The following is a 27,593-nucleotide window of genomic DNA, read 5'->3' on the forward strand; positions in this document are numbered from 1 at the left end:
GTTAGGTTTTACCTAGTACTGGCTTGAGTTTGATTGTCTGGTAGTCAGGATGTTTCGTTGTGGTATGCCTTTTTGAACAGGCCGGTCTTCAGTGATCTCCGAAAGTTAGTTAAATCGCGGATTTTTCTCACTGCGAGTGGTAATGCATTCCATAGCTGAGTGCTTATGTAGGAGAAGCTGGATGCATATATTAATTTATATTTTAGACCTTTGCAGCTAGGGTAGTGGAGGTTCAGGAATGTACGTGCTGATCTTTTACTGTTCCTGGGTGGTAAGTCTATGAGGTCTGACATGTAGATGGGAATATTAAGTGCATGACTGACCCCATTCTAAAACTGGGTGCACACCTAACTTTAGGTGGCATTTATAGAATTAGGCTCCACGGGCATCTTTTTAAAAAATGTTTTAACAAATTTATACTTATGCCCCCAAATTCTGTATATGGTGTCTTAGGTTGTGCTTGCTAATTTGGCCACATACCCCCCCGGTGCAGCGTCACCACCCCCCCAGCACATCACCTGCAACCCTCCCTCCCCCACCCCACATTGCTCTTACCTCCTGGGGTGCTGGGAGCATTTGCACAGCTGTCCACTCCACCGATTCCCTGCTCCCTCTGCCCCGGAACAGGAAGTAACATCAAAGGGAGCAGGGAACCGGCGGAGCCAACAGCCGCGCGGCTGCTCCCTGCACCCCTTCTGCAGCGAGCACCTGGGGTGGACCGCCCCCCACAGTCCTGCCCACAGTACGCCGCTGCATACATAAGAACATAATAGCCATACTGGGTCAGACCAGTGGTCCTTCTAGCCCAGTATCTCTCCTCACATGCTATTCTTGACCCACTACAATCTGGTTTTCGCCCTCTCCACTCAACCGAAACTGCGCTTACTAAAGTCTCCAATGACCTATTACTGGCTAAATCCAGAGGTCAATATTCCATTCTCATTCTTCTTGATCTTTCCGCTGCGTTTGACACTGTCGATCACAGCATACTTCTCGAAACCCTGTCCTCACTTGGATTCCAGGGCTCTGTCCTTTCCTGGTTCTCTTCCTACCTCTCCCTCCACACCTTTAGTGTTCACTCTGGTGGATCCTCTTCTACTTCTATCCCTCTGCCTGTCGGCGTACCTCAGGGTTCTGTTCTTGGTCCCCTCCTCTTTTCTATCTACACTTCTTCCCTTGGCTCATTAATCTCATCCCATGGCTTTTCCTACCATCTCTATGCTGATGACTCCCAAATCTACCTTTCTACCCCTGATATCTCACCTTGCATCCAAACCAAAGTTTCAGCGTGCTTGTCTGACATTGCTGTCTGGATGTCTCAACGCCACCTGAAATTAAATATGACCAAAACTGAGCTTCTCATTTTCCCCCCCAAACCCACCTCCCCGCTCCCCCCGTTTTCTATTTCTGTTGATGGCTCTCTCATTCTCCCTGTCTCCTCAGCTCGAAACCTTGGTGTCATCTTTGACTCTTCTCTCTCCTTCTCTGCTCATATCCAGCAGATTGCCAAGACCTGTCGTTTCTTTCTTTACAACATCCGTAAAATCCGCCCCTTTCTTTCCGAGCACTCTACCAAAACCCTCATCCACACCCTTGTCACCTCTCGTTTAGACTACTGCAATCTGCTTCTTGCTGGCCTCCTACTTAGTCACCTCTCCCGTCGGTTCAAAACTCTGCTGCCCGTCTCATCTTCCGCCAGGGTCGCTTTACTCATACTACCCCTCTCCTCAAGACCCTTCACTGGCTCCCTATCCGTTTTCGCATCCTGTTCAAACTTTTTCTACTAACCTATAAATGTATTCACTCTGCTGCTCCCCAGTATCTCTCCACACTCGTCGTTCCCTACACCCCTTCCCGCTCCATGGATAAATCCTTCTTATCTGTTCCCTTCTCCACTACTGCCAACTCCAGACTTCGCACCTTCTGTCTCGCTGCACCCTACGCCTGGAATAAACTTCCTGAGCCCCTACGTCTTGCCCCATCCTTTGCCACCTTTAAATCTAGACTGAAAGCCCACCTCTTTAACATTGCTTTTGACTCGTAACCACTTGTAACCACTCGCCTCCACCTACCCTCCTCTCTTCCTTCCCGTCCACATTAATTGATTTGATTACTTTATTTATTTTTTGTCTATTAGATTGTAAGCTCTTTGAGCAGGGACTGTCTTTCTTCTATGTTTGTGCAGCGCTGCGTATGCCTTGTAGCGCTATAGAAATGCTAAATAGTAGTAGTAGTAGTAGTAGTTTCCAACAGTGGCCAATCTAGGTCACAAGTACCTAGCAGAAACCCAGATAGCAGCAACATTTCATGCTACTAATCCTAGGGCAAGCAATGGGTTCCCCAAGTCCAGACTATAGACTTTTCCTCCATGAACTTGTCCAAAACTTTTTTAAACCCAGATACAATAATCACAGTTACCACATCCTCTGGCAATGAGTTCCATTGTTAACTATTTGTTCAGTGAAAAAATAATTCCTCCTATTTGTTTTCAAAGTATTTCCATATAACTTCATTGAGTTCCCCCCTGAGTTCCCCCTGGTCTTTCTACTTTTTGAAAAAGTAAAAAAAAAAAAATCAATTCACTTCTACTCGTTCTACACCACTCAGGATTTTGTAGACCTCAATCATATCTCCCCTCATCCGTCTCTTTTCCAATCTGAAGAGCCCTAACCTCTTTAGCCTTTCCTCATACGAAAGGAGTTCCATCCCCTTTATCATTTTGGTTGCTCTTCTTTGAACCTTTTCTAATTCCGCTGTATCTTTTTTGAGATGCGGCGACCAGAACTGAACACAATACTCAAGCTGCGGACGCAACATGGAGCTATACAAAGGCATTATAATATTTCTGGTCTTATTTACCATCCCTTTATAATAATTCCTAGCATTGTTTGTTTTTTTGGCTGCCACCTCACACTGGGCAGAAGATTTCAGCGTATTGTCTACAATGACAACTAGATCTTTTTCTTGGGTGCTGACCCCCAATATGGACTCCAGCATCAGGTAACTATGATTTGGATTATTCTTCCCAATGTGTATAGCTTTTCAATTGTCCACAGTAAATTTCATCTGCCATTTACATGCCCAGCCTTCCAATTTCTTCAGGTCTTCCTGCAATTTTTCAGTTTTTGAATAGTTCTCTGCTATCTGAAATGTATGAATTGGAGGCTAAACTAGCTGACAATGCTAGTGAAAATTTTAGATCACTAGAGCAAGACAGAATCTGTGCTGTGCAGTGCAAGAACAGACACTCTGATGTATATGGTGCAACGGCTGGCTAGGCCTGCATTTTCACTGGTTAGAGTCCCTGCACCAGTAGACATCAAGTCATGGGGATTTGTTTACCTGGTAGCTATGGAGAACGGCTATGTTGATTTCTAAGGCTGCTTTGTCTTTCCATAGTGAAGAGGTCTTTCTGGTTTCCAGGCCCATCAGCCTTGCCACCTCCTGCAAAAGTAACACAGATGCAATGTGGTGAAATATATTTACCGGTAATCATTCTGTACTACAGATTATATCGAATATGCATCACCATGTATAACATATAAAAGAAAAAACATTGAATTAATGCTAAAATAAACAAAACATTGGCCTAAAACATTCGGATAAATCAACAGGAGGTGAGTCCGACGGAGTGGAACAAACTCCCTGGAGCCCTTTGGACCCAGAAGAATTCAGGATTGTTTAAAAGCCTATTAAAATAGCATTTGTTGTTGTGGGTTAAAAGTTGACTTCGGTAGATGATGGACACAGTCCAGTGATAAGTTTGTTTGTATTTGATTTCTTTTGCTTTGTACCGTTTTTATTAATAAGTCTGTTCACTTTGTACACTGTTCTGGATAAGGGCGGTATGTAAATGGTAATAAATGAAATGAACAGGTAACCCAACATTTATTAGCCAATGGCGATAGAAAATGAATGAGTTTTTTCCTCCTAAGAAATATACTCTTCTCCAGTTCCTAAAATCTGGGAACACTTGTTCCCCAATTCGTGGACCTTTGTGCTTGGAGGCTTCCATAAGCAACATGCTTCCATGTATTAAGACAAAAACTAACCCCTTAGGATGGATTCATAAGATGGAGCCCGTTTCAGCCTGTGCTTGTGTCAGTAATCAAAGAACAGCAACTTATAATGGCTGTTGGGCTTCATTCAGTCTGCACATTCCCTAGATTCTATATATGGTGCTCAAATTTGGGTGCACTGCAGAGATCTGTGTGCAAATTGACTAACAAGCTGTTAACCATCGATAATTAGGTGCCAACCACCAATTATTCAAGTTAAAATTTGCACCCACACCTGGTTACATGCTATTCTATAAGCCAGTTCCAGAGACCGCTTTCAATTATTGCATACTAGTAAAACATGCCCGATTCTTGCGGCAATGAAACGGGCGAAAGCATGGTTTCCTTCCGGACCTCCCCCCCCATCCCTACTCACCCCGTCGGCATTCATCCGCCATTGTTGCGGACCTCGGCACCACCTTCAATCTGCTGACATTGCTTCGCCCTCGACGTCATCACGTTTGACGCGAGGGCGGGGCCCCAACACAGTGTTTTCGGTGGCTTCACCACCACGAAGGCTTTGAACCGGAAGGAAGTGCCCGGAGGACCTGACAGTGACATCAGTGTCCTCAGAACGTTGAGGGTGAGTTTTATTATATAGGATGGGGACTGTACATAACATATATCCCGATAACACTGTCCCAAACACCATATGTTACTGATTACGTACAAATTTAATAGTAAAGATCAAGCAGTAAACATTCCATATCCAATGAAGTTACTTGCCATTATCTGTAATGTTTGCTTCATACTTTGCTACATGTTGCTTTTTAGTATTTTTAAATTTTCTAAGGGGGATCATAAGAATGTCCTGCAACTCACGCTGCTAAAAAAAACATCTTTTCTCCAAAAGCAGTGTGGGGTAAATCGTCATTGATCCACAAAACCTTTTCTTTTATTTTCTACCTTGTTCACTCTTATGCTCAGTATTCTATTAATGTGTAAGAAAAGTTTCTTTATACAGCTATTTTATCCATGCTTTCTGTGATCAAGTAATGAGCTCTAGTATAGGTTGTAGATCACTTAACTGGCAGCTTTTTCACCAAGAGAGAACCTCTGCCAACATGGCCAGGTTTTGGATTCTTCTTCAGGGAAGAGGTTCAAGCATAGTACAGACCTAAGTCTACAGTAGGTGTCTATTATCTTAAGACCTGGAGGGATATTTTCGATATGACGTCCAAGTCCAAATCGAGACATTTTGCCAAAAACGTCTAAAAAAAAAAATCTCACAGCCATAACTGAACTAGAAAAATGTCTAAATTTCTAGTTCAATTATGGCTTTGAGCTAGATGTTTTTAGGCCGAACATGTCCATCTGTAAGTTACTTTTGTGGAAAAAAAAAGTTCCAGGGAAAAACAGAGAAAAATAAGCCATAGGGATGTCTGTCTGGCAGCATGCCTAGTGAACTGGCCACATAGACAACCCAGCAATGCAGAGGGGCAGCCTACTGGTCAGTGTAGTGGACTTCACATGAAGGAATCAAGGTACAAATCCCACCTAAACCTCTTTCACATTGTATGGTGAACCCTCCAGGAACAGAGAAAATCTACTGTACCTAAAGGTCCACCACTACAATAGCCGACAGGCTTGCTGGTTATTTATATATTTAGGTAAGGAGGTATCTCTATTTTCCAGGAGGGATCACATATTTGTATTGAAATGAAAGAGTTATAGTGCAAATTGAACCTGGGTCCCATTGCTGCTTTCTTAGGAATAGCTATATCTTCTGGAGCGATCATAGAGCCTGGTATCTGTCACTGATACATCTTTGGGGTGTGGAAAGGATCAGTGACCACTGAGGGATTAAGGGGGGGAGGGGTCATGCGTTCAACCCTGCAATAGTCAGCTGGTCAGTTAGGCCACCTTTTTCTGACTTTTTAAAAATAGAATTGAAACACAATCACCACAAGTAATCTTGCTTTCAGCAACACAGAAAATACAGGGAAAAGTAATAATAAAAATCAAGAAAAAAAGATAAAAAATCCCTGACATTTCAATTTAACCCACCAATACAGAGGCGGAGTTAATACCAATTGGCATACATAATTAAGTAAATGGGAAAAAAGAAAAAGGCATACTCCTGCATTCTATATAGCGACTAAAGATCAGCGCTAAAATCGGCACGTATTCTACAACAATGCGTGCAATTTAATAAACTTAACAAGGCAATAAGCACTGATGACAGCACTTAACATAGAATAATGAGCACTAATTGGTACTGATTAGAATTTAGGCGCACAACTCGCTAAGCTGTAATGATGTGTGCCAAACCTCTAATGCACGTAGGCAAAAAGGGGCGTGGTAATAGGAGGGGAAATGGGTGTTTTGTAGGTGTTAGTTATAGAATATGGCCAAGTGCACCAAAATCTGTGTGCCGAAATTTACGCCATATTTTCATTGGTGTAAATGGATGCGCTTAGATTTAGGTGCTGAAATATCAACTAAGTGTATTCTATTATGGGCACCTAAATCTAGGCACCGATTACAGAATACATTTAGTTGCCACTGATTTGAGCGCCGATTTTCTTAGGCGCCATATATAGAATCTGCTCCTTAATGGCTAACTACTTCCCTACATCATACAAATCCCCCCCTGTTTACTAAACCGCGCTAGTGACTGGCGATGTGCTAATGCTGTCACAGCCCATTCACTTTGAATGGGCTGTGTCGGCATTGTTACGCGGCTTACTAAACAGGGGGGTTAGTTTCGACAACAGGCAGAGTGGGTGCTATGGACAACTTCTTTAAATCAAGAAGCGAATGTAATTGGACTGGTAAAAAGAATATATACTGATCATTCAAACATTTCACCAAACACTTGCAAGGGTAATGTAAAAAGAATGAAGCTCCCAAGGAAATTGTTTTTTGCCGCAAGGTTAGAAACAATTTCCGTCTCTCCTGTATGGCTCTACCTTTTTCTGACTTAGTCTTGACTAAAACAGATCTAGATGAACATGTCCTTTTTTGCCTTGGATGTTTTTCCCTGTTCCATTGTTACTGAAAGACGTCCAACTTTTGGGTCCACCCTAGTCTCGCCTTAAACAGGTCTCCAACTTACCATTTGGATGAACTGCAGGGAAACATGTCCTAATTTAGCATTTTGAAAAATCATGACTTTAAATGTGTTTAGAGATGGATTTTTTTTTTTTGCCCATTGAGATTTTTTTCATTTTGAAAATGAGAGCCACAGAGGTGAATTTCTGTCTGTGAAACTGTACCAGAAAAGCTGCATAAACCGTAGCTAAAATTAAACCATGGACATTTATACTTCTTCAGAAGCAGGTGTAAATGAGTGCAAATATTTTAGAACAGTGTTTCCCAAGTTGGTCCTGGAGCACTCCCTTACCAGTCAGATTATCAGGATATCCACAATGAATATGCATAAAAGATTTGCATACAATGGAGGCAGTGTATGCAAATTAATCTCATGCATATTCATTGTAGATATCCTGAAAACCTGACTGGCAAGGGGGTATTCCAGGACTGACTTGGGAAACACTAGTCTAGAAATTACCAGCGTAAATTGTGACTCCACCTATGACCTGCCCCCTGAACACAACTACTACAGGGCTGTGTCATTTTATAAGCTGCATCATGCTACACCATTTCTCATCAAACTACACTGGCTACCCATTAAAGCAAGAATAGAATTCAAGCTACTAACAATGATCTTTAAAAGTCTCGATGGCCTCACACCATCCTACATTCGGCACCTCATCCAACTACCTCAACCCAACTTCACAAGACCGATGAAAGAAAACTCACAATATGACAATTACAGGCAAAGGAACGGAACTGTGGAACTTACTGTCACGAGACAAAAGATTAATAACCAACTATCTGCATTTCAGACGCTTACTAAACCTAGCAGAACACTCACACGAAACCTAAACTTATTCCGATAAAAATGGCGAAGGGTCTACGTCATAGGCGCCCGGTATAAGAGGCTTGGAGAGGCTAAGCCTCCCCCCTGCTGCAGCAGAATGGATCAGCTGTGGAGTCCAGCTGCTCTGAGGGGATTAAATTGTTGATTTATCTCCATCCTCACAGCAGGAGCTGCAGTGAAAGCCCTCTAGCAGTTGTAGAAATTGGTTTATGGTTTGTTTACCTTACTGCTGGGAAAGCAGGGGGGGGGTTGGCTGGAGGTGTCCTGGGTTGCCAGGGAGATATTTAAGGAGGATGACTTCCTGACCTGCACTGAGGACAGATAGCAGCAGAACGGATACTGGGCCAGCATGATCAGAAAAAGTCACCAGACAACAAAAGTAGAAAAGATCATTTTATTTTCATTATAGTGTTTGGAATATGTCCACTTTGAGAATCAGGTGCTCAACATTAAAAGTTTATATTTATTTACATATTTATGGCATTTTATCCCACATTAAACATGAATTAGGGTGTTTTCTGGCTCTACATGAGAATTGTGATATTATGATCCCTTGTTTCATATTGTTGACAGTCTGCATTTTCCGTATGGGTGGTATATTGGTGTATTAGGTTCTGCCCAGTGTAATATTTATGGTACAGTAAGGTTCTGAGTGTGTTTTTGGACAAAGTTGTGCATAGTGTTTTGAAGTTGAGCGATTGTGGTTAGTATATGCTTTGAGCAACCACTTTATTCTTTGACATATGATACATATCTAATATCTAAATTTAATAAAAGGTATTGTGACTTTTATTTATTTATTTTTTCTGCGTGTTATCAGACAATTATGGATTTAAGCTCCACCCCTAACCCCGCCCCCTTTAGCCTCCCCAAACAGTTGGGCCACCGACCGCCTATGGTCTACGTTATAGACTATGAGTTCCAAAGACTATCAAGTTTCATATTAAATATGATCTTACATAAACAATTATGCTCAACAATGTCTAATAAGATGTAATGTAATATTGTTTACTGTATACTGAACAGTTCCACTATAAGTTATTACTAATTAATGTTAGAAAATCTTTTGATAACATATTGTTTAAACTGCTTAGAACTTGTCAATAAAGCGGATTATAAATGGCACATTAAATTAAATTTTACATGCATATACTGGCAAATCTGCATGAAAATGCCCTTGTAAAGTTACCAAAAGAACTCCACGGATGCGGAGAACTCAATAATCTCATGGGAATACGCAAGGTGAAGAGGAAGAAAATGGGAAAAGGACCACGGACTTGAGAGACAAGAAGGATAATCTTATGCTTTAGTTGATTTATTGATCAAACACTCGACACAAAGCTGTGTTTCGGCCCAAGTTTTAGCTAAGCATATTTGAAGGCTCACAAAAGCTATCATAAAGGTATTTTTTAAGACCACCTTACATTTTATTTTTGAAATGCTTCACTTTTGAAGATTTTTGAGATCAAACTACTCATAAGATTCCTTGACACAGAGTTGTGTCACGTCTTTGATCAATAAATCCATTAAAGCATAAGACTGTCCTTCTCGTTTCTGAAGTCCGTGGTCCCTTTCCCACTGTCTCCCTCTTTACTTTGTAAAATTACCCCCATCGGAATAGATTCAATAACTGACATTCAAAGTTAGGCACCAGGATGGTCTGCACCTGTGGCGTAGCCAGACATCAATTTGGGGAGAAGGTCTGAGCCCAAAGTTGGAGGACAGCACATTTTGCCCCGCCTCCCCACTGGAACTCTGTATACCTTGGATGGTGGTGGTCTCCAAACCTCACCAGCAGAAGCCTTCCTCCAGCACTGTTCGACGCCTGCCCTACTTCCCCCCCCGTGGCACGCATGCTCGGTTTTAATTAAATTGAGCATGCGCGAAGCCTCGCACATGCTCAATTTCATTAAAACCAAGCTTGTGCACCAGAAGGGGAAGCATGGCAGGCAGTGAGGCAGTGAACAGCTTTGGAGGGAGGCTTCTGTTGGCGGGGCTTGAGGACCCCCACCAGCCCAGGTAAACGTGGTTGCAGAGGGGAAGTGGGGCAAAATGTGCTCTCCCCCCACACCACTTTGGGCTCAGACCCCCCCCCCCCCAAAAAAAAATTGATGTCTGGCTACGCCACTGGTCTGCACTAAGCTGGGATTCTGTAAAGGGCACTCTGCAGGTATTCTGTAGCATCACGCCTAATTTCTGGGAATGCCCTTGACTTGTTCATGCCCCTCCCATGGCCACTATGAAATTTTGGTGCACATGTTATAGAAGGGTGTAGCGCAAATCTGTGTGTAACTCCTAATTACCGCCAATTAAATGCTTGTTAACTCCAATAATTGATTGTTATTATCTAATTAACTAGTTTATGTATGGATCTTGGATCGATGTCCAAATCTGAGTGACCTATACAGAATCTGGGAGATAGGGTGACCGCTGTTTAGAAAATTTCAAATCCTGGTAGCATTTGTTATCAACAGCTTACTTGGATTGTACACTGAGTTGAAGTCTTGGATATTGTATTGAACTTGTTTATGTGAAATAATAAGCATACATTAAAAAAAAAAAAAAGAAGAAAATTTCAAATCCTGTGTTTATTATTTCAATATGTTCTTGGTCCAACTGTTTGCAAGCTGAGCCATAGAAGTCAACTTTTCAAAATTATTGGGGGTGCTAAGCCCAATGGAAATAACCCCTCCCTGGACACATGCATGGAATTTTCTCAATACTGGGGGTGCTCAAGCACCCACAGAGCCAGATCCTATGAGCTGAGCTACAAGTACTCGGGATGAAACTCACACAGATGCGAACAGCACCTAAGAAATGAGCTACAGAGTCCTTCCCACATTTGTGGGAATCTAAACAGCCTAAAAGAAGACACATGAAAATCAAAAACCATTTGAGATATCACTTACTTCCGAGATGTTGTACCTGTGGGAATCGCATAAATTCCTCATACCGATTTCAGTGCCCATGTACCAGCCGTTAAAGGGGGCAGCAGGGAATTCCAGTCCTCCGATCTCCAGAAGCAAGTTGGAGACAGCGGGTAAGGCATACCATTTTAGGTTCAAGTCGGCAAACCACTCGTAACTATGGAAGAGTCAGACAAAAGAGAGGTAGATCAGCCAACTGCTAACTGATCTGAGCTGAAAGGATCAGATATTCTGCTAGTACTTGCAGAATTAGATTCTTATACCCTATGCACTCCACCCCACTTTGGATTACTGTATATCTGATTTCCCAAGGAAGTTCCCCAATGGATCTGCAAACACTTTGAGCAGGGGGCAATTTCAAGCACACCTATGCTGCATGTTGAGATCATATTGTACAATGGATTCTGGGCACCCGGATTTCATTATAGAATATACTATCGTAATCCAGCATCAGTGCGCCTACAAATATGTGACCATGTTGAGTGATGGAGATACATATGCTTGGAGTTGAAACCAGCTAACCAGTAATTGGTCAGTTAAATTGAACTGGTTGTTCCACCCCCCACCCCCTGGCCAAAACCAGCTCAAATTGTCTGACTAAATACCCATGACACATAAATTTAACCAAGTAGAAAAAAGGGTAGACCAGTAGAATTCCAGAGACAGTTTAAGTTTTAGACAGTTACCATGTATTTTCAGTACTAACCAGCTAAGCTTAGTTGGATAATTCTGGTTGAACAAAGAACAGCCCTAAATCTAGCTGTACAACTTTTATCTGGCTAGTTTTAGATGAACTTTCAACCATGAACCCAGCTGGTTAGGTTTTCCTGATAATTTGGCTTAAGGTAATTGAGTAAAAAAAAAGCAGTTACCTTCTTTGAAAATTGCCCCATTGGTGTGAGAAGTCCATTATTTAACATATTCGATCAGTGTTCATGATGCCCATGAGTCACTTACGTCGGATGTATGAGTGGAACTTCCAGAATGAGCTCAGGTGAAAGTTCAAACAGTTCTGGATTCTCCCCGTTGGCCTGTAGTACCAAAGGTAACACATCGAAGGCCCCATACTTAGGTTTCCAGCCTAGTTGGATACACAGCTTTAAGAAAGAGAACAACAGAAGAATTAAACAGAAGATATGTCCAGTACAATGTGAGCGAAAGAGAATAGACTCCTTTTTCCATAATTTGGTGTGCAGAACCCTCCTCAGACACAACCTTTGAGTTGTACAGTTGTGACTCATGGAGTTTTCCCTTAGCTTCTTGCCATACTTCGCCTCTGTTTTCTTTTAACTGGATGTCAACTTCTCTTCCTTTTCTTTGTGTTTCTTTTCCATCACCTCTTGTTCTCATTTTTCCTTCTCTGTTCCCATCCCCCTTCTGCTCCTTCCCTTTTTTATCCTTTATTCCTTGTTTCTCCCTAGTCATCTTCTGTTTATATTGTCCTACCTTCTTAAGCACTTACCTCCAGATTCTGTAAAAGTTGTTCAAGTTTGCAGGTGGAAATTTGAATGTGATCATGAGATACACACTAGAGAATGACACAGGGACGGGTACCCGCAGTAACCGCGGAGATGGGGACAGGGATAGAGCTTGTGGGGACGGGGCGGGGACAGATCCCATGGGGACGGGGACAAACTATGTCCCCATGTCATTTTCTACTTTGAAGTCTGTTAATGAACTGGACTGTTATTTATGTTTGAGTGAAGCAGACAACAATATTTTGATTTTTTGGAAAAACAAGAAAACATGCTGGCCATAACTAGCAACATTTGCATGCGAGATCCTGTACATCCCAGTGGCGTAGCCAGAAAGGCAATTTTTGGGTGGGCCAACAGGTTAGATGGATGGGCACTAGAGAAACACCTGCCACCTGATGTGCCCTGCCCACGCCCCTACTCCTACCGCACACCTACCCCACTCCCAATAACTTCAATGGGAATAGCAGTGCTGGCCTCGGTGGTTGCAGGCCACATTGAGAGCTAGGGGAAATATAAGAGGGTGCACTCTTCATCCTCCACTGAGCCACGGCCCACCAACACACATATGATTCCCTTAAATATGCCCTAAATATTACAGTGGGGCCCTAAAATATCAATACATCTATCAAGAAAACTGAAGAAGCCAAAGTACTATAGAATACTACATAGAAAATTGATGCTCACAGAATACTTTGGTCACACACACAGAACACAAATACAGAATAAGTGACCACAAACCATGAACAAATTAAATCAAAATCCCATGAGGCCAGACCTTGCATTTAGCACAGCACAGAGAAATACAAAGAGATGCATTTTCTCCTATACTGTGCAAAATCACATGCAAGAGACAGTGTTAGGGGAGGTACAACTAGGGCAACTGCGTTTGGCCCTCTAGCCAGAGAGAACCCCAGGCCAGCTGGAAGCTGAAGAAGGTGCAGCCTGTTAGTAAGCTTTTGTGTCCCCTCCCAAATTTCTGCCTTGGGACCCAGCCATATCTAGCAGGATGTACATTTCAAATCTGACATATTCTAGTCACAAAGTAGAAAAATAAAATTCTTTTTTCTACCTTTTGTTGTCTGCTGATTTTATTTTTCCAAGTCATGTTGGTCCCAGGCTCTGGTTTCTACATCCTTCTGTCTTCTCTTAACTCACTCACCAAGGTCTCGTGTCCATTTGATATTTCTACTCTCTCTCCATGTCCACTATCCATCTTCTTCCATCTCTGTACCTCTATCTTCCTCCATGTTTAGTATCTCCCTTTCTCTGTGTCCCTATATATCTCTGTCCAGCTTCTCCCCTCTCTTTGTCCTTAGTGGCATTATATCTCTACCCTCTGACCCTACCCCATCCAGCTTCTCTCCCTCTCACTCCCTCCCCTTTCTAACATCTGGTTTGGTTGCTTGATTCCCCGCCCACCCCGCCCTCCCTTCCTCCCTCACGCTGTAGGTTTAGTATTTGTTCCCTTTTCCTTCATCTCCTTGGTCTGGTATCAGTGATACTGGAGGGAAGGGAGAGAACTGCTGGTACAGCACAAGGAGGGAGGGAAGGGAAACAGTACCAGCAGTTCTCTCCCTTCCCTCCAGTTCTCCTCCCCCTCTTCCTCCCACATCCAGCATCTCTCTCCCTTCCATCCAGATTCCCTCCTCCTCCTCCTCCCACATCCAGCAGCTCTCTCCCTTCCATCCAGAACCCCTCCTCCTCTTCCTCCAGCAGCTCTCTCCCTTCCATCCAGTCCCCTCCTCCTCTGCCATCCCTCCAGTCCCTTCTTGCTCTTCCTCCCTTGTCCAGCAGCTCTCCAGCCCCTTCCTCCTCTCCCTCCCATGTCCAGCAGCTCTCTCCTTTCCCTCCAGTCCCTTCCTCCTCTCCATCCCATGTCCAGCAGCTCTCCAGCCCCTTCCTCCTCTCCCTCTCATGTCCAGCAGCTCTCTCCCTTCCATTCAGATCCCCTCCTCCTTTTCCTCCCACCTCCAGCAACTCTCTCTCTCTTCCATTCAGATCCTATCCCTCCTCTTCCTCCCACAACCAGTAGCTCTCTCCATTCCCTCCAATCCCCTTCCTCCCACAAGTCTGACTCTGGCAAAATTATCCCTTCCCTCCAGCCCCCCCCCCCCCCCCGTCCTCCTCCCAAAGGTCCAGCACTTACTTTAGTTCTGCCCTCCAGGCCCGCCCATCCAACATCCTTCGCTCGCTGTTGCTGCCTTTTCTCCCGCAGCTCCAGGTACGGCTGTCCGGGAGGCAGCGTTCAACATTGCCTGTGTGCCTGCCTGCCCTGAAATAATTCTTCTCCCCAGGCTCCGCTGCATCGATCCCTGCATTCTCTTTTTCGCCTGTCAGGCAGCACTGCCATTCACACAGGCAGCTCCGCTCCCCCCTGCCGCGTCCATCTGGCCCTACATAAACAGTAAGTGCATCAGAGAGGGCCGGATGGACGCGGCAAAGGGGAGCGGAGCTGCCTGTGTGAATGGCAGCGCTGTGCGACGGGCGAAAAAGAGAATTCAGGGACCGATGCAGCGGAGCCTGGGGAGAAGAATTATTTCAGGGCAGGCACGCAGGCAATGCTGAACACTGTCTCCCGGTCGGCCGTACCTGGAGCCGCGGGAGAAAAGGCAGCAACAGCGAGCAAAGGATGTTGGATGGGCGGGCCTGGAGGGAAAGTGGCTGGGCCCGGGCCCATCCAGGCCCGCCCCTGGTACATCCTGCTACCAGCACATCTTCTATGAAGACATCTTCTATTGCAGGAAGGACTGCGGAAGACAGGAGAGCTAGACTGAATCCTGAGATTGTTGATAACTTCTTACTGATCCACAGATTAAAAAATCATAACAGTTCTTCATAGGGCATATTTCTCTCCTCTAGGGCATACAGACCGGGTTGTATTTTGTACCCCTGGACATTTTAACAGGGTGGATTAGGATTCCTTGGAGTAGTAGAAATCAGCTATTGTTGGGGTTGGAAGGCTAGAGGGTGGTGAGGAGGAGGGTTATTATAGCTGCTTGCTGTTATTATTGTTTTCTATTTGTAATTTATACACAATAGTTGCACAGCATATTGTTCCTTTTTATAGTTTAATAAAAAAATTTAAATAGAAAATCATAATTGTTTGAGGTTTCTGCAGATTAGAACAGAGCCCATGGGGACGGAAACAGTGTCTGCAGGGACGGGGCAAGGACAGAGACAGAACCCACAGGGATGGGGTGGGGACGGGGACAAACTTTGTCCCTGTGTCATTCTCTAATACACACATAACTTAATTGGTTAATGAGCCACTAACAGTCATGCTATTATTGACATTAATTGGCACCAATCAAGAGTTGTAAGCACATCTGACCATGCGTCTTTCTATAATATGGGATTTAGGGGCCCCTAAATCCCATATAGCGTAACCCAAAAAGGGGGAGTGGCCATGGGAGGGGCATGAGTGAATCAGCACAGCAGCCCAGTGGTTCATTGCTCTAAGGATATGATTCTCACCTTGGGTGCAAGAGGTCTTGGGTTCAAATCCCAGGTGAGCCCGTTACTTTGTGGGGCAGTTTCAAGGTGGTGGAATACTAGTCACACTTTTGGGTTTCTGCCAGGAACTTGTGACTTGGATTGGCCACTGTTGGATTGACCATTGGTCTGACCCAGTATGGTTATTCTTATGTTTATGGGCGGGTCAGAGGTGTTCTGAAAAGTTGAGTGCAGTGTTATAGAATTTCAGGGATGTGCGTTCAACTTGCGTGCCAGGACGTACACCAGGATTCAGTTGGCGTAAGTCCTGCTGCCTAAAACTAGTCGTGGGAATCGGTGCTAGCTGTTATCCTATAAAGAGCACTCAACCCAGAGTACCCTTTGTACAATAGCGCTGAGCGTCGATTTTTCCCAGCATCTCATTTTCAGCGCCGTTTACTGAATCCAGCCCTTAGCGTAATGTATATGAAACCAAACCTTGCCTCTGTTAGCTCCACGCTAATGGGGTCCCCTAGGATCGCGCCATTTTCCTGTTTGTAACCAGCATAGCGAATGAGCTGCTGGTTCCAGATCCGAAAATCACTACGTCCGTCCGTCCTCTGCGGGAAGATGGTGATCGATGCCCTGGGAGTATAAGAGAAAGTCTATTTGTGGTTACACCTCAGGTTGACGGGAGAAGAGAAGAGTGTTACCAAGACAATGAGGTTGATTACTTGCTTTTTATAGGACCTTGACATGTGAAGGGCAATTCTATAACTGGGTGTCTGCATTTATGCACCAGAAATATATAGAATACCAACAATTTCGCAGGTAAGTGTACTTTTATGCTTGGAAGAGGAAGCAAAATGATTAGGCGCTATTCTGCAAGAGTGCGTTTAAGTTACTTAGGAGGTAATTCCTAAAAGGTCATCTAGAACAAGGGTCCATGACATGTGGTCAGAGGGAAGGAGACTGAAGAGAAGTGTGATGGATGCAGAGAACAACCTCCCAGTGAAAGTGATGCAAGTAAACAACATTATTGAAAAACAGAAAAGCTTGAGACAAGCAAAGAATCCTGAGGGGTAAGGTAAGCGAGGTGAAAAACCTTCTTTTTTGAAGTGGTTCCACCATTTATCTTATCCTTGAAGAAATAGTCTACTTGATCATACTTTAATTTATGCAGGACAGTGTCATATATGAGATTGTTTTATCTGCTATATTCTACTGTTCATTATTTTAATGGTGTTTATATATGTTTTAACCAAAATTACTACCCTCCAGCTTCATTTTGCTGTCAAAATTACTAGTATTTAGTAATCATTTCTATAACACTAAAAGACATACGCAGCACTGTACACAGATGCATAAGAGACAGACCCTGCTCGAAAGAATTTACAATCTATGCAAGAGACAAACAGGACAAATAAGGGATTAGGGAGTTTCATTTATTATGGGAATTATTAAAACAACAAGGGCATTAAGTAGGTGAATAAAGGGTTATGAGTTAAAAGCAGCCTCAAAAATGTGGGGTTTTAGCCTGGGATTTGAATATTTATTTATCCAAACTTGCTATACTGTTTTAATTAACTAGCAGACCAAGGCAGTTTACAATTCCATAAATTACAGTATAAATAAGAGAGAAAGGAACTACAATAAAAATAGAAAAGAATATAATACATTCACTTACCAGTGTACCAAAGAATAGCCTTGGGAGAAGGGAAGTGTAAGAGATAAGAAAAGGGGAAGGGCAAGGCAAGCAAAATGTCTAGAGGGTGAAGGGAAGGAGTGGTGGAGTCTGCAGTGAAACAGGCCTAAGTTTAGTTATAAGCTTGACGGAAGAGCCAAGACTTTACAGCAGGTCTGAATTTTTTCAAGGACAGTTCAACACGACTCTCCAGAGGAAGAAAGTTCCCAAAGAAAGTGTCACAAACTCCAGGGCGGTGTGTTCTTGGGCCGTAGTGGCAGGTGAGTCACTCAGGCTAGGCACAGCACTAAGCAAAGCACTAGGTAAGGCAGGAAGGGTTTGGCTGAAGACAAGATGAGCTAGGCTTGGCTGAAGCTGGAGACAAGGCTGAAACTGGAAGCAGACAAGACAAGGCTGGACAAGGCAAGCAAGGCAGGAACTAGAACCAGGCCAGGTAAAGCTGAACCAAGCCAGGCAAGGCAAGAACTGGAGACAGGATGAGGCAGGCTTGCCTGAAGACAGGAGAAGGCAGGCAAGGCAAGAACTGGATCCAGGCAAGACATAGCAGGACAAGGCAGGCAAGGCAAGAACTGGATCCAGATGTGGAAAGGCAGGACAAGACAAGCAAGGCAGAAACTGGATCCAGATGAGACAAAGCAGGACAAGGCAGAGCTGGGGCTGAGGACAAAGCTGGGCAAGACAGGACTGTTGACACATGAGGCAAGGCATAAACTGGAGACTTGTTACAAAGGCACCAAAGGAAGGCAGGTACCACCCTCTAATATCCACAAGGCCGGAAGTGGGGCTCTCCAGGCATTCCAGAACAGCTGCGCGCTGCCCCTTTAAGGGCATGTCTTCAGCTGGGAGGCTGACAACTCCCATGAGATGCCAGAGTCCAACCACCTGCCATAGGGAGTGCCACGGGACCTGGCAGGGGAAAAATGTGTGTCTGGACGGGCAGCACAGCAGGGCTGTGACAGAAAGGGGTTGCAAAGTAGAAAGTGCGGTGTCTAGGCGATTCAAGTACAGTTTATTTGGGGCCAGGGAGGAATAGACGGTAGTCACTGATAGAATAAAGAAGAAGGGCGGGACTCGGGAGAGTAAGGAATAGAGAGGTTAGCGAGATATTGTGGGGCCCCAGGCCTAAAGGCTTTAGATGTCAATGTTAAAATTATTTTGAGGTGCTATTGTTGGGAGATTCAACTTGCCTGATGTGGACTGGAACTTCCTGTTGGCAGAATCATAAAGAAGTAGAGAGAACGTAGATGCCTGTCAGTGCCCTGCTCAGACAACTGGTGACGGAACCCATGAGGGAAGGGATGACGTTGGATTTAGTGCTCACAAACAGAGGAAGTGTTTCTAATGTCCGTGTGGGTGCCCACCTAGGTAATAGCGATCATCACACGATATGGTATGATGTAAAAAAAAAAAAAGCAGAGTGCAAACGCACAAAACTCAAAGTACTAGATTTCAGACGTACTGATTTTGGTAAAATGGGGGAATGCTTGAAGAAGGAGCTGAAGGCAAGGGTAGGAAACGGAGAAGTGGACGTGCAGTGGCCCAAGCTAAAAACTGTTATAAATATGGCAACTGATCTTTACGCAAGAAAACTAAACAAAAACAAGAGAAACAGGAAGCCTATATGGTTTTCCAAACAAGTGGCTGAAATAATAAGGGCAAAAGAAGCTTTGTTCAAGAAATACAAAAGAACTCAAAGAGAAGATCATGGAAAAGATTACTGGATTAAGCTCAAAGAAGTGAAGAGGGAAATATGGCTAGCAAAAGCGCAGGTGGAAGAAAAAATGGCTAAAGAGGTAAAGAGAGGTGATATATTGGGGAAAGGAGAAAAAATAGAAATGGAATTGCTAGACTGAAAGATACTGAGAATAGCTATGTGGAGAGTGATGAGGATAGAGCGAACGTGCAAAACAAATACTTCTCTGTGTTCACGGAAGAAAATCCTGGAAAAGGACCATGGTTGTCTGCTGAGGGAGTATCTGGGAATGGAGAGGATATTGTACCATTCATGGAAGAAAGCGTTTATAAACAGCTTGTGAAACAGAAAGTGGACGAATCTAAGGGGTTGGATGGGAGACATCCCAGGATATTGAGAGAGCTCAGAGAAGTCCTAGTGGGACCTCTTAAGGATTTATTTAATGGATCCTTAGAGACGGGCGAGGTTCCTTGGGACTGGAGATGAGCTGATGTGGTTCCTCTTCACAAAGTGGAGACAAGGAAGAAGGTCGTTAAGCCTCATGTTGGTGGTAGGAAAAATAATAGAGTCGCAGTTGAAGGAAAGGATAGTTAACTTCCTAGAAGCCAATGGGTTACAGGATCCAAGGCAACATGGTTTTACCAAAGGAAAATCCCGCCAAATGGCTCTTCAACTGAGAGACCAAAGAATTGGATGAAGGACACGCTACTTGGATTTCAGCAAAGCCTTAGATACGGTCCCTCACAGAAGACTCATGAATAAGCTGAGAGGACTGAACTTAGGACCCAAATTGGTGAGCTGGATTGGAAACTGGTTGATCGACAGGTGGCAGAGGGTGGTGGTAAATAGAATCTGCTCATATCCAACCTGTATTTATTAATTGCACTCCAGGATCCCCCAATAATCCCAAGGGTCCCGACGGGGGTTCTGGCAACTAAAGACCTCTGGTACCTCCTTATAACTTCTTTTATCAAACCCAAACATTACCCCCGCTGTCACTCTCCACAGGGACACACTTTCTGGTATGCTGTTAGGGAGAAGTGCACTGAAACGGATCAAAAGGCTTGAATATGAGAGAAAATCAAGGACCCAAAAGAGAAGAGAGGCTTGTGAAGAGCACAGGGTGCATGAAGCGATGTAGTGAGCTGAGATGTTCACAACAGGAGAACACGGAGACTTGAATAAGAGAAAACCAAACTGCAATTGAATGCAGAAGAGAATGACCCAACAGAAAAGGAGTTTGTGCTCCCATGTCCTGTGTGGTATGTAGCCTGGGCAGTCAAAAGTGGACAAAACAGAAAAAATCCTCTGTTCAAGTTTGGCTATTTTTGTGCTTGGTCCATTTAAAAGGAGTTTGACTACAGTTAGGTGGGGGGGGGGGGGGGGGGGGGGGGGGGGGGCGGGGGTGGGGAGCTGCTGACTCATCAGGCTTCCAGCTGGGCTAATTAGCAGTGCCTTCCTGGAAGGGGAATTTGAAAGGAAGGTTTTAGATTTGAGAAAGGGGATACACACAAGGGAAAGACCAGCACTCCAGGGTTCTAGAGAGGCTCCAGGACAGGGCACTCTAAGGTTAGAGGACAGGGCAATAGTGGCATAGCCAAGGGTGGGCCTGGGTGGGCTCAGGCCCACCCACTTTGGCTCGGGCCCACCCAGTAGCAACATACCTATGATATGGCTGGCAGGGATCCTCAAGCCCCACCAGCCGAAACGCCCAACAACTGTCCCTCCTGCATACCAAGAGCGTAGCCAGACACCCACATTTGGGTGGGCCTGGGCCCAAGATAGGTGGGCAGAACTCCACCCTGCCCCACAAGTGATTTGGTCTCTCACTCTCTCACCTGCATGCCATATGGTCTCTCAAACATCCCCCCTTTTAAATAGCAGATTTTCACCAGCAGCGAGCAGCAACTAATATACACTGCTCATGTTGGCCTCACAGTCTTCCCTCTGATGTATTCCCGCCTATGCGGAAACAGGAAGTTGCATCAGAGGGAAGACTGTGAGGCCAACATGAGCAGTGTATATTAGTTGCTGCTCGCTGCTGGTGAAAATCTGCTATTTAAAAGGGGGGATGTGTGAGAGACCAAATCACTTGTGGGGCAGGGTGGAGTTCTGCCCACCTATCTTGGGCCCAGGCCCACCCAAATGTGGGTGTCTGGCTACGCCCTTGGTATGCAGGAGGGACAGTTGTTGGGAGTTTTCAGCTGGTGGGGCTAGGGGATCCCTGCCAGACACATCATAGGTGTGCTGCCACTGCGTAGGCCTGAGCCCAAAGTGGGTGGGCCTAGGCCCATCTAGGCCCACCCTTGGCTACGACACTGCTGCATACCCTGTAAATAGCAGATCTTCACCTGCAGCGACTGATACATACTGCTTGTACCGGCCCCAGAGCCTTCCCCCTGATGTATTCCCACCTATGCGGAAACAGGAAGTTGCACCAGAGGGAAGACTGTGGGGCCAACATGAGCAGTGTGTATTAGTTGCTGCTCGAGAGGAGGAGAGGAGAGCCTGGAAAGCCTGCTGGAGGAGGAGTACCGGGAAGATGGAAGAAAGAGAGAAGGAGACTCTAAAAGTCTAGGAAGGTAATTAATTTCCAGGACCTTTAACCATTTCAGTATTTTGTTTTTTGTTTCATGAGTATCTCGGAGGTGCATCTGTAAACGTCAGATTCAGGACACCTGAGGAAGGCCTGTTGGCCGAAACATGGACCGTGTAGGGTCCCAATAAACTTTTCTGGTGCTCTTACTCCCTATGGTCCTTTTCTGGTCTGTTTTGGTTCATCTTCCGTTCTGTTTGTGGTCCTCATACAAAGGTCACAGAACAAAGAGAAAGCAGAGAAAGAAAGAATAAATTAAAGAAAGAAACTAATTTTCTATAGCTATGAATCTATCAGGGGGGGGAAGAGTACCCCCCTGGAAACAGGCTGTGGCAAAGATATGAAACTCTCCTGCCATCCTGACTATTTCAGAGTCTCTTTGTCTGCAGCGTGGTTTTATAGGCCGTGGTGAGCATCCACCGCTCCTCTATCCTGGACCCAGGGCCGTGCCGATGCGGTAAGCGAGGTAAGCGCCGCAGGGGGGCGCCCACCTCTGGAGGGCGCCGCCGCGGTGCTTACCATCGCCCCGCCGAGGCCTTAAAATCTTTTGGTCGCCCCGGGTGTCACCAGAAAGGGGGGTGCCGCCGCTCCCGCTGCTCTTCATCCTGGCACCCCACCCCCCCGTACCAGCCCTTTAAATTTATTTGCCGACGCGATAGCGAGCGCAGCACCTCGTGTGGAAGTAAAGGAAGCGGATCCGATCATCTCATTGGGCCTTCCCTCACTGTCCCGCCCTCCTCTGACGCAACTTCCTATTTCCTCTAGGGCGGGACAGTGAAGGAAGGCCCAATGAGATGATCGGATTCGCTTCTTTTACTTCCACACGAGGTGCTGCGCTCGCTATCGCGTCGGCAATTTCTTTTTAAAGACGGGTGGCAGGGAGAAGACGAGGCAGGGTGAGGGTGGGGGGACAGATGGGGTGACCGTGAAGGTGGGGGAGGACTCGGATAGCAGAAGGGATTGGGTGGGAGACAGATGGGGTGAGGGGGACTCGGATGGGCAGAAGGGACTGGGTGGGAGACAGATGGGGTGAGGGTGGGGGGCACTTGGATAGCAGAAGGGACTGGGTGGGAGCCAGATGGGGTGAGGGGGACTCGGATGGGCAGAAGGGACTGGGTGGGAGACAGATGGGGTGAGGGTGGGGGGCACTTGGATAGCAGAAGGGACTGGGTGGGAGACAGATGGGGTGAGGGTGGGGGGCACTTGGATAGCAGAAGGGACTGGGTGGGAGCTAGATGGGGTGAGGGGGACTCGGATGGGCAGAAGGGACTGGGTGGGAGACAGATGGGGTGAGGGTGGGGGGCACTTGGATAGCAGAAGGGACTGGGTGGGAGCCAGATGGGGTGAGGGGGATGGGCAGAAGGGACTGGGTGGGAGACAGATGGGGTGAGGGTGGGGGGCACTTGGATAGCAGAAGGGACTGGGTGGGAGGACAGAGGGGGTGAGGGGGACTCGGATGGGCAGAAGGGACTGGGTGGGAGACAGATGGGATGAGGGTGGGGGGCACTTGGATAGCAGAAGGGACTAGGTGGTAGACAGATGGGGTGAGGGGGACTCGGATGGGGCAGAAGGGACTGGGTGGGAGACATATGATGGGGTGAGGGTGCGGGGCACTTGGATAGCAGAAGGGACTAGGTGGGAGACAGATGGGGTGAGGGGGACTCGGATGGGCAGAAGGGACTGGGTGGGAGACATATGATGGGGTGAGGGTGCGGGGGCACTTGGATAGCAGAAGGGACTGGGTGGGAGACAGATGGGGTGAGGGGGGACTCGGATGGGCAGAAGGGACTGGGTGGGAGACAGATGGGGTGAGGGTGGGGGGCACTTGGATAGCAGAAGGGACTGGGTGGGAGCCAGATGGGGTGAGGGGGACTCGGATGGGCAGAAGGGACTGGGTGGGAGACAGATGGGGTGAGGGTGGGGGGCACTTGGATAGCAGAAGGGACTGGGTGGGAGACAGATGGGGTGAGGGGGACTCGGATGGGCAGAAGGGACTGGGTGGGAGACAGATGGGGTGAGGGTGGGGGGCACTTGGATAGCAGAAGGGACTGGGTGGGAGCTAGATGGGGTGAGGGGGACTCGGATGGGCAGAAGGGACTGGGTGGGAGACAGATGGGGTGGAGGGTGGGGGGGCACTTGGATAGCAGAAGGGACTGGGTGGGAGCCAGATGGGGTGAGGGTGGACTCGGATGGGCAGAAGGGACTGGGTGGGAGACAGATGGGGTGAGGGTGGGGGGCACTTGGATAGCAGAAGGGACTGGGTGGGAGACAGATGGGGTGAGGGGGACTCGGATGGGCAGAAGGGACTGGGTGGGAGACAGATGGGATGAGGGTGGGGGGCACTTGGATAGCAGAAGGGACTAGGTGGGAGACAGATGGGGTGAGGGGGACTCGGATGGGCAGAAGGGACTGGGTGGGAGACAGATGGGAGAAGGGGCATGGAGCTGGAACTGGGGTCTGAAAAGTGAGCAGGAGGGAGAATGGGGTCATGCCTGGGGCAGGGGTGGATGGGAGAATCAATGGATCTGGAACTAGGGGCAGCCGCAGGTGGGAACTGGGAGCCGAAAAGAGGGGGCAGTGAGAGAGGGGGATAGATCCTGGATGGAATGGGGAGTGAGAGGGAGGGCAGACCCTGAATGGATGGGAGGGGGAAAGAGAGAGGGCAAATGGTGAATCGAAGGAGCAGAGAGAAAGGGCAGACAGTGGATAGAAGGGAGTGAAAGAGCAGACAGTGGATGGAAGGGGGCAGAGATAGAGGGCAAATGCTAGAGGGAAAGGAGAGAGAGAGAGTGCAGATGGTGGATGGAAGGGGGAGAGAGAGATGGCAGACTGGGGCAGATGGTGGATGGAAGGGACATTAGAGAGGGCAGACACTTGAGAGCAGAGAGAGAGCGAAGACAGATGCTGGATGGAAGGAAAACGGTGAAAAGAAGATAAGGAAAGCAGAAACCAAAGACAACAAACTGTAAATATATATTTTTATTATTTTGCTTTAGGATATAGTATTTTAGCTGTGTTAATAAATGTTTATAAATAGAACATGTAAATAAGGTAATCTTTTTATTGGACTAATTTTAATACATTTTGACTTAACTTTCAGAGAACAAAACCCCCTTCCGCAAATCAGGATAGGATACTGTAACAGCACTATACTGTATTGACCTGAGGAAGGAGATTTTGGCCTCTGGAAGCTAAATGTATTAGTCCAATAAAATGGTATTATTTTATTTTCTGTATTTGTTTTATTTCTATTTGTTAATTTGTAAAGTGGTGATTGGTATTTGTTAGTTTTTTCAAATTTACATCTGCTGTCTTTATATTTTGCACAGTACTAGGGGACATTTTCTGTTTCTGTGGTGTTGCATTGTATGCAGAGTCTGGCATCGGGGGTTCAGTTTAATTTTTGTCTAAATAGAAAGTTTATGATTACTTATCCTATAGTGGATTTGGGTGTATCTGTGTTTGAAAAGACATGGCTTTCAGTTGGCATTGACTGTGCAGGATCTACGATCTGTACTATTCTGTCTGGTTTCGTTTTACAATAGGTGAATTGATGTTCTAGTGCTCACTGTAGTGTTTAAGATGCTTTCCTTTTCCTTGTATAACTCGTAGAAATGACTGCTTATGGTATGGTAAAATTGCTCTATAGGTCGTGAGTGTTTTGTATTCTCGGTATGCCTAGTACTGGATTGGGGGGGGGTGTTAAACAATGACCGGCCCCGGGTGTCAACTACCCTAGCTACGCCACTGCTGCCGACGTCTCCCTTCCCTTGCACTCGTTGGTTCCCTCAGTGTCCCGCCTTCTTCTGACGTCAGAAGAAGGCGGACACTGAGGGAACCAAGAGCGCAAAGGGAAGGGAGATGTCGGCAGCGCTCCGCTTTCACTGACGCTGCTGCGACCGGAAGTAAAAGATTTAAAGGCCCCAGGGTGCGGAGGGAAGGGCAGAGAGGCATGGATGGGAGGGCAGGGCCCAGGGACAGGACAAATTGCTGGAAGTGAAGGGGAGGGGAGAGAGGATTGCTGGCTATGGATGGAGGAGGGAAGGGCAGAGAGGGACAAGGATGGACATGGGGGCCCAGGGAGAGGACAAATTGCTGGAAATGGAGGGGAGGGGAGAGAGGAGGATTGCTGGGTATGGATGGAGGAGGGAAGGGCAGAGAGGGACAAGAATGGACATGGATGGGAGGGCAGGACCCAGGGAGAGAGGAGAAATTGCTGGAAATGGATATAGAGCAAGAAATGAAGAAGAAAGGAGAAAAGTAAAGAAATAAATGGAAAGGAAGCCCTGGAAATGGAGTTAAGAGGACATATAGCAGCAGAATCAGATACTGGACCAGCATGATTGAAAAAAGAAAGTCACCAGACAACAAAGGTAGAAAAAAATTATTTTATTTTCATTTTAGCGTTTGGAATATGTCCACTTTGAGAATTTACATCTGCTATCTTATTTTGCAATGTATAGCAATTTGTTTCTAAGAATATTGCTGACAATTCCTTTCAGTGTGGCAAGTGGTGAGCGATCATTTTCATGGGGGGGGGGGCGTGATCATTTTCATGGGGGGGGGCGCCAACTGATAGTCTGCAGGGGGGCGCCACAGACCCTAGGCACGGCCCTGCCTGGACCAATCATAGGTGCTGCATATGGGCTGGAGACTTGTAATTGGGACTTTCATGTGTGCTGGAGGCTTGCTATTGGTCCTTGCCATACCTTTTCTCAGTAAATTACTTTTGCAACAGGATATGCCAAGTATCTGAGTTGCCAGTTGCCTTAGCAACATTTTCCCCATCAGAGCATGTGACTAGCCAGAAATTTCTTCATGTGGCTGATAGGAAGAGAGATGGGGGTTGGGAAATAGTGCAGTATACCTGAAGTAAAACTTTATAGCTTATAGCTAAAATTATAGACATGACCCAGTTTCTGCTAGATGCTGTTTAGTTTGGACATATTAAAGAACCTGCATCTTACTGAATGGTCTTTAGTTTGTGTCTCATTGTGGGTAGCCCAAATGGTTAGGGGGGGAGGCATCCCAGAGCAGAGGGTAAAAGCCTTATCCCTCGGGCCAGAAGGGGGTGCCCCAATGGGAGATATCACACCTGTTAGAAACTGATAAACTGACAGATAAACCAGTAAGAGAAGGTAGGGTTGATACAGTAAGGGAGCCATAACCTCATGAAAGCAAGAGGGGCTAAAAAACGAACCAGTGATAGTGGATGGACAATCAAACCAATGAATGAAGAGTCTAACCACTAATGTGGAGAGAGAGAAGTCTCTGGTGAGGGCTAGATTTCCATCTCAAGCCCTCAGCCAAGTGGCAACCTCTAAAGATAAGGGTAGGGAGAAATCTGTGGGTCCCTTCTGAAGATTTATTTATTTGTTACATTTTTATCCCACATTTTCCCACCTATTTGTAGGCTCAATGTGGCTTACATAGTACCGGAGAGGCCTTTGCAGACTCCGGTGTAAGCAAATACAAAGTGATGTTGTGGTACGCTAAAGTTCATGTGGTACAGCCACATTAGGGAATGTGAGCTGTCTTGGCTCCTCTCCATCACAAAGGGCATATGCTTCATCTAGGTGACCCTCTCTTTGATGTCATTTGTACAGTAGCATCCTATCAGGTGGATATGGTGGTATTCTTTGAGCATGACAGACTGTGCCCAGTAGGAAATGCAGCCCTACCCTTACCTCAAATTTCCCTTGTTTGTTGCATATTTCACATGGTTGCAAATGTACGTGAACATCTCTTGTGCTGTGGTACAGTCTCGGGCATCAAATACCTGTAGAGAGAACAGAAAGTAACCTTTGATCATTGCAGC

At 46.0% G+C, this 27,593-nt stretch overlaps 1 protein-coding gene across 1 annotated transcript in view; it reads right to left on the reverse strand.

The window, feature by feature from the left end:
* Positions 1–27,593, reverse strand: part of NOS3 (nitric oxide synthase 3) — a 235,114-nt gene that overhangs the window by 175,412 nt on the left and 32,109 nt on the right. Inside the window, 5 exon segments of the mRNA XM_030195595.1 lie at positions 3,343–3,444; positions 10,854–11,028; positions 11,829–11,968; positions 16,285–16,426; positions 27,463–27,554. Of these exon segments, the coding sequence (XP_030051455.1) occupies positions 3,343–3,444; positions 10,854–11,028; positions 11,829–11,968; positions 16,285–16,426; positions 27,463–27,554 (651 nt within the window).

The sequence above is a fragment of the Microcaecilia unicolor genome, chromosome 1 (genome assembly GCF_901765095.1).
Source record: "Microcaecilia unicolor chromosome 1, aMicUni1.1, whole genome shotgun sequence".
NCBI lineage: Eukaryota > Metazoa > Chordata > Amphibia > Gymnophiona > Siphonopidae > Microcaecilia > Microcaecilia unicolor.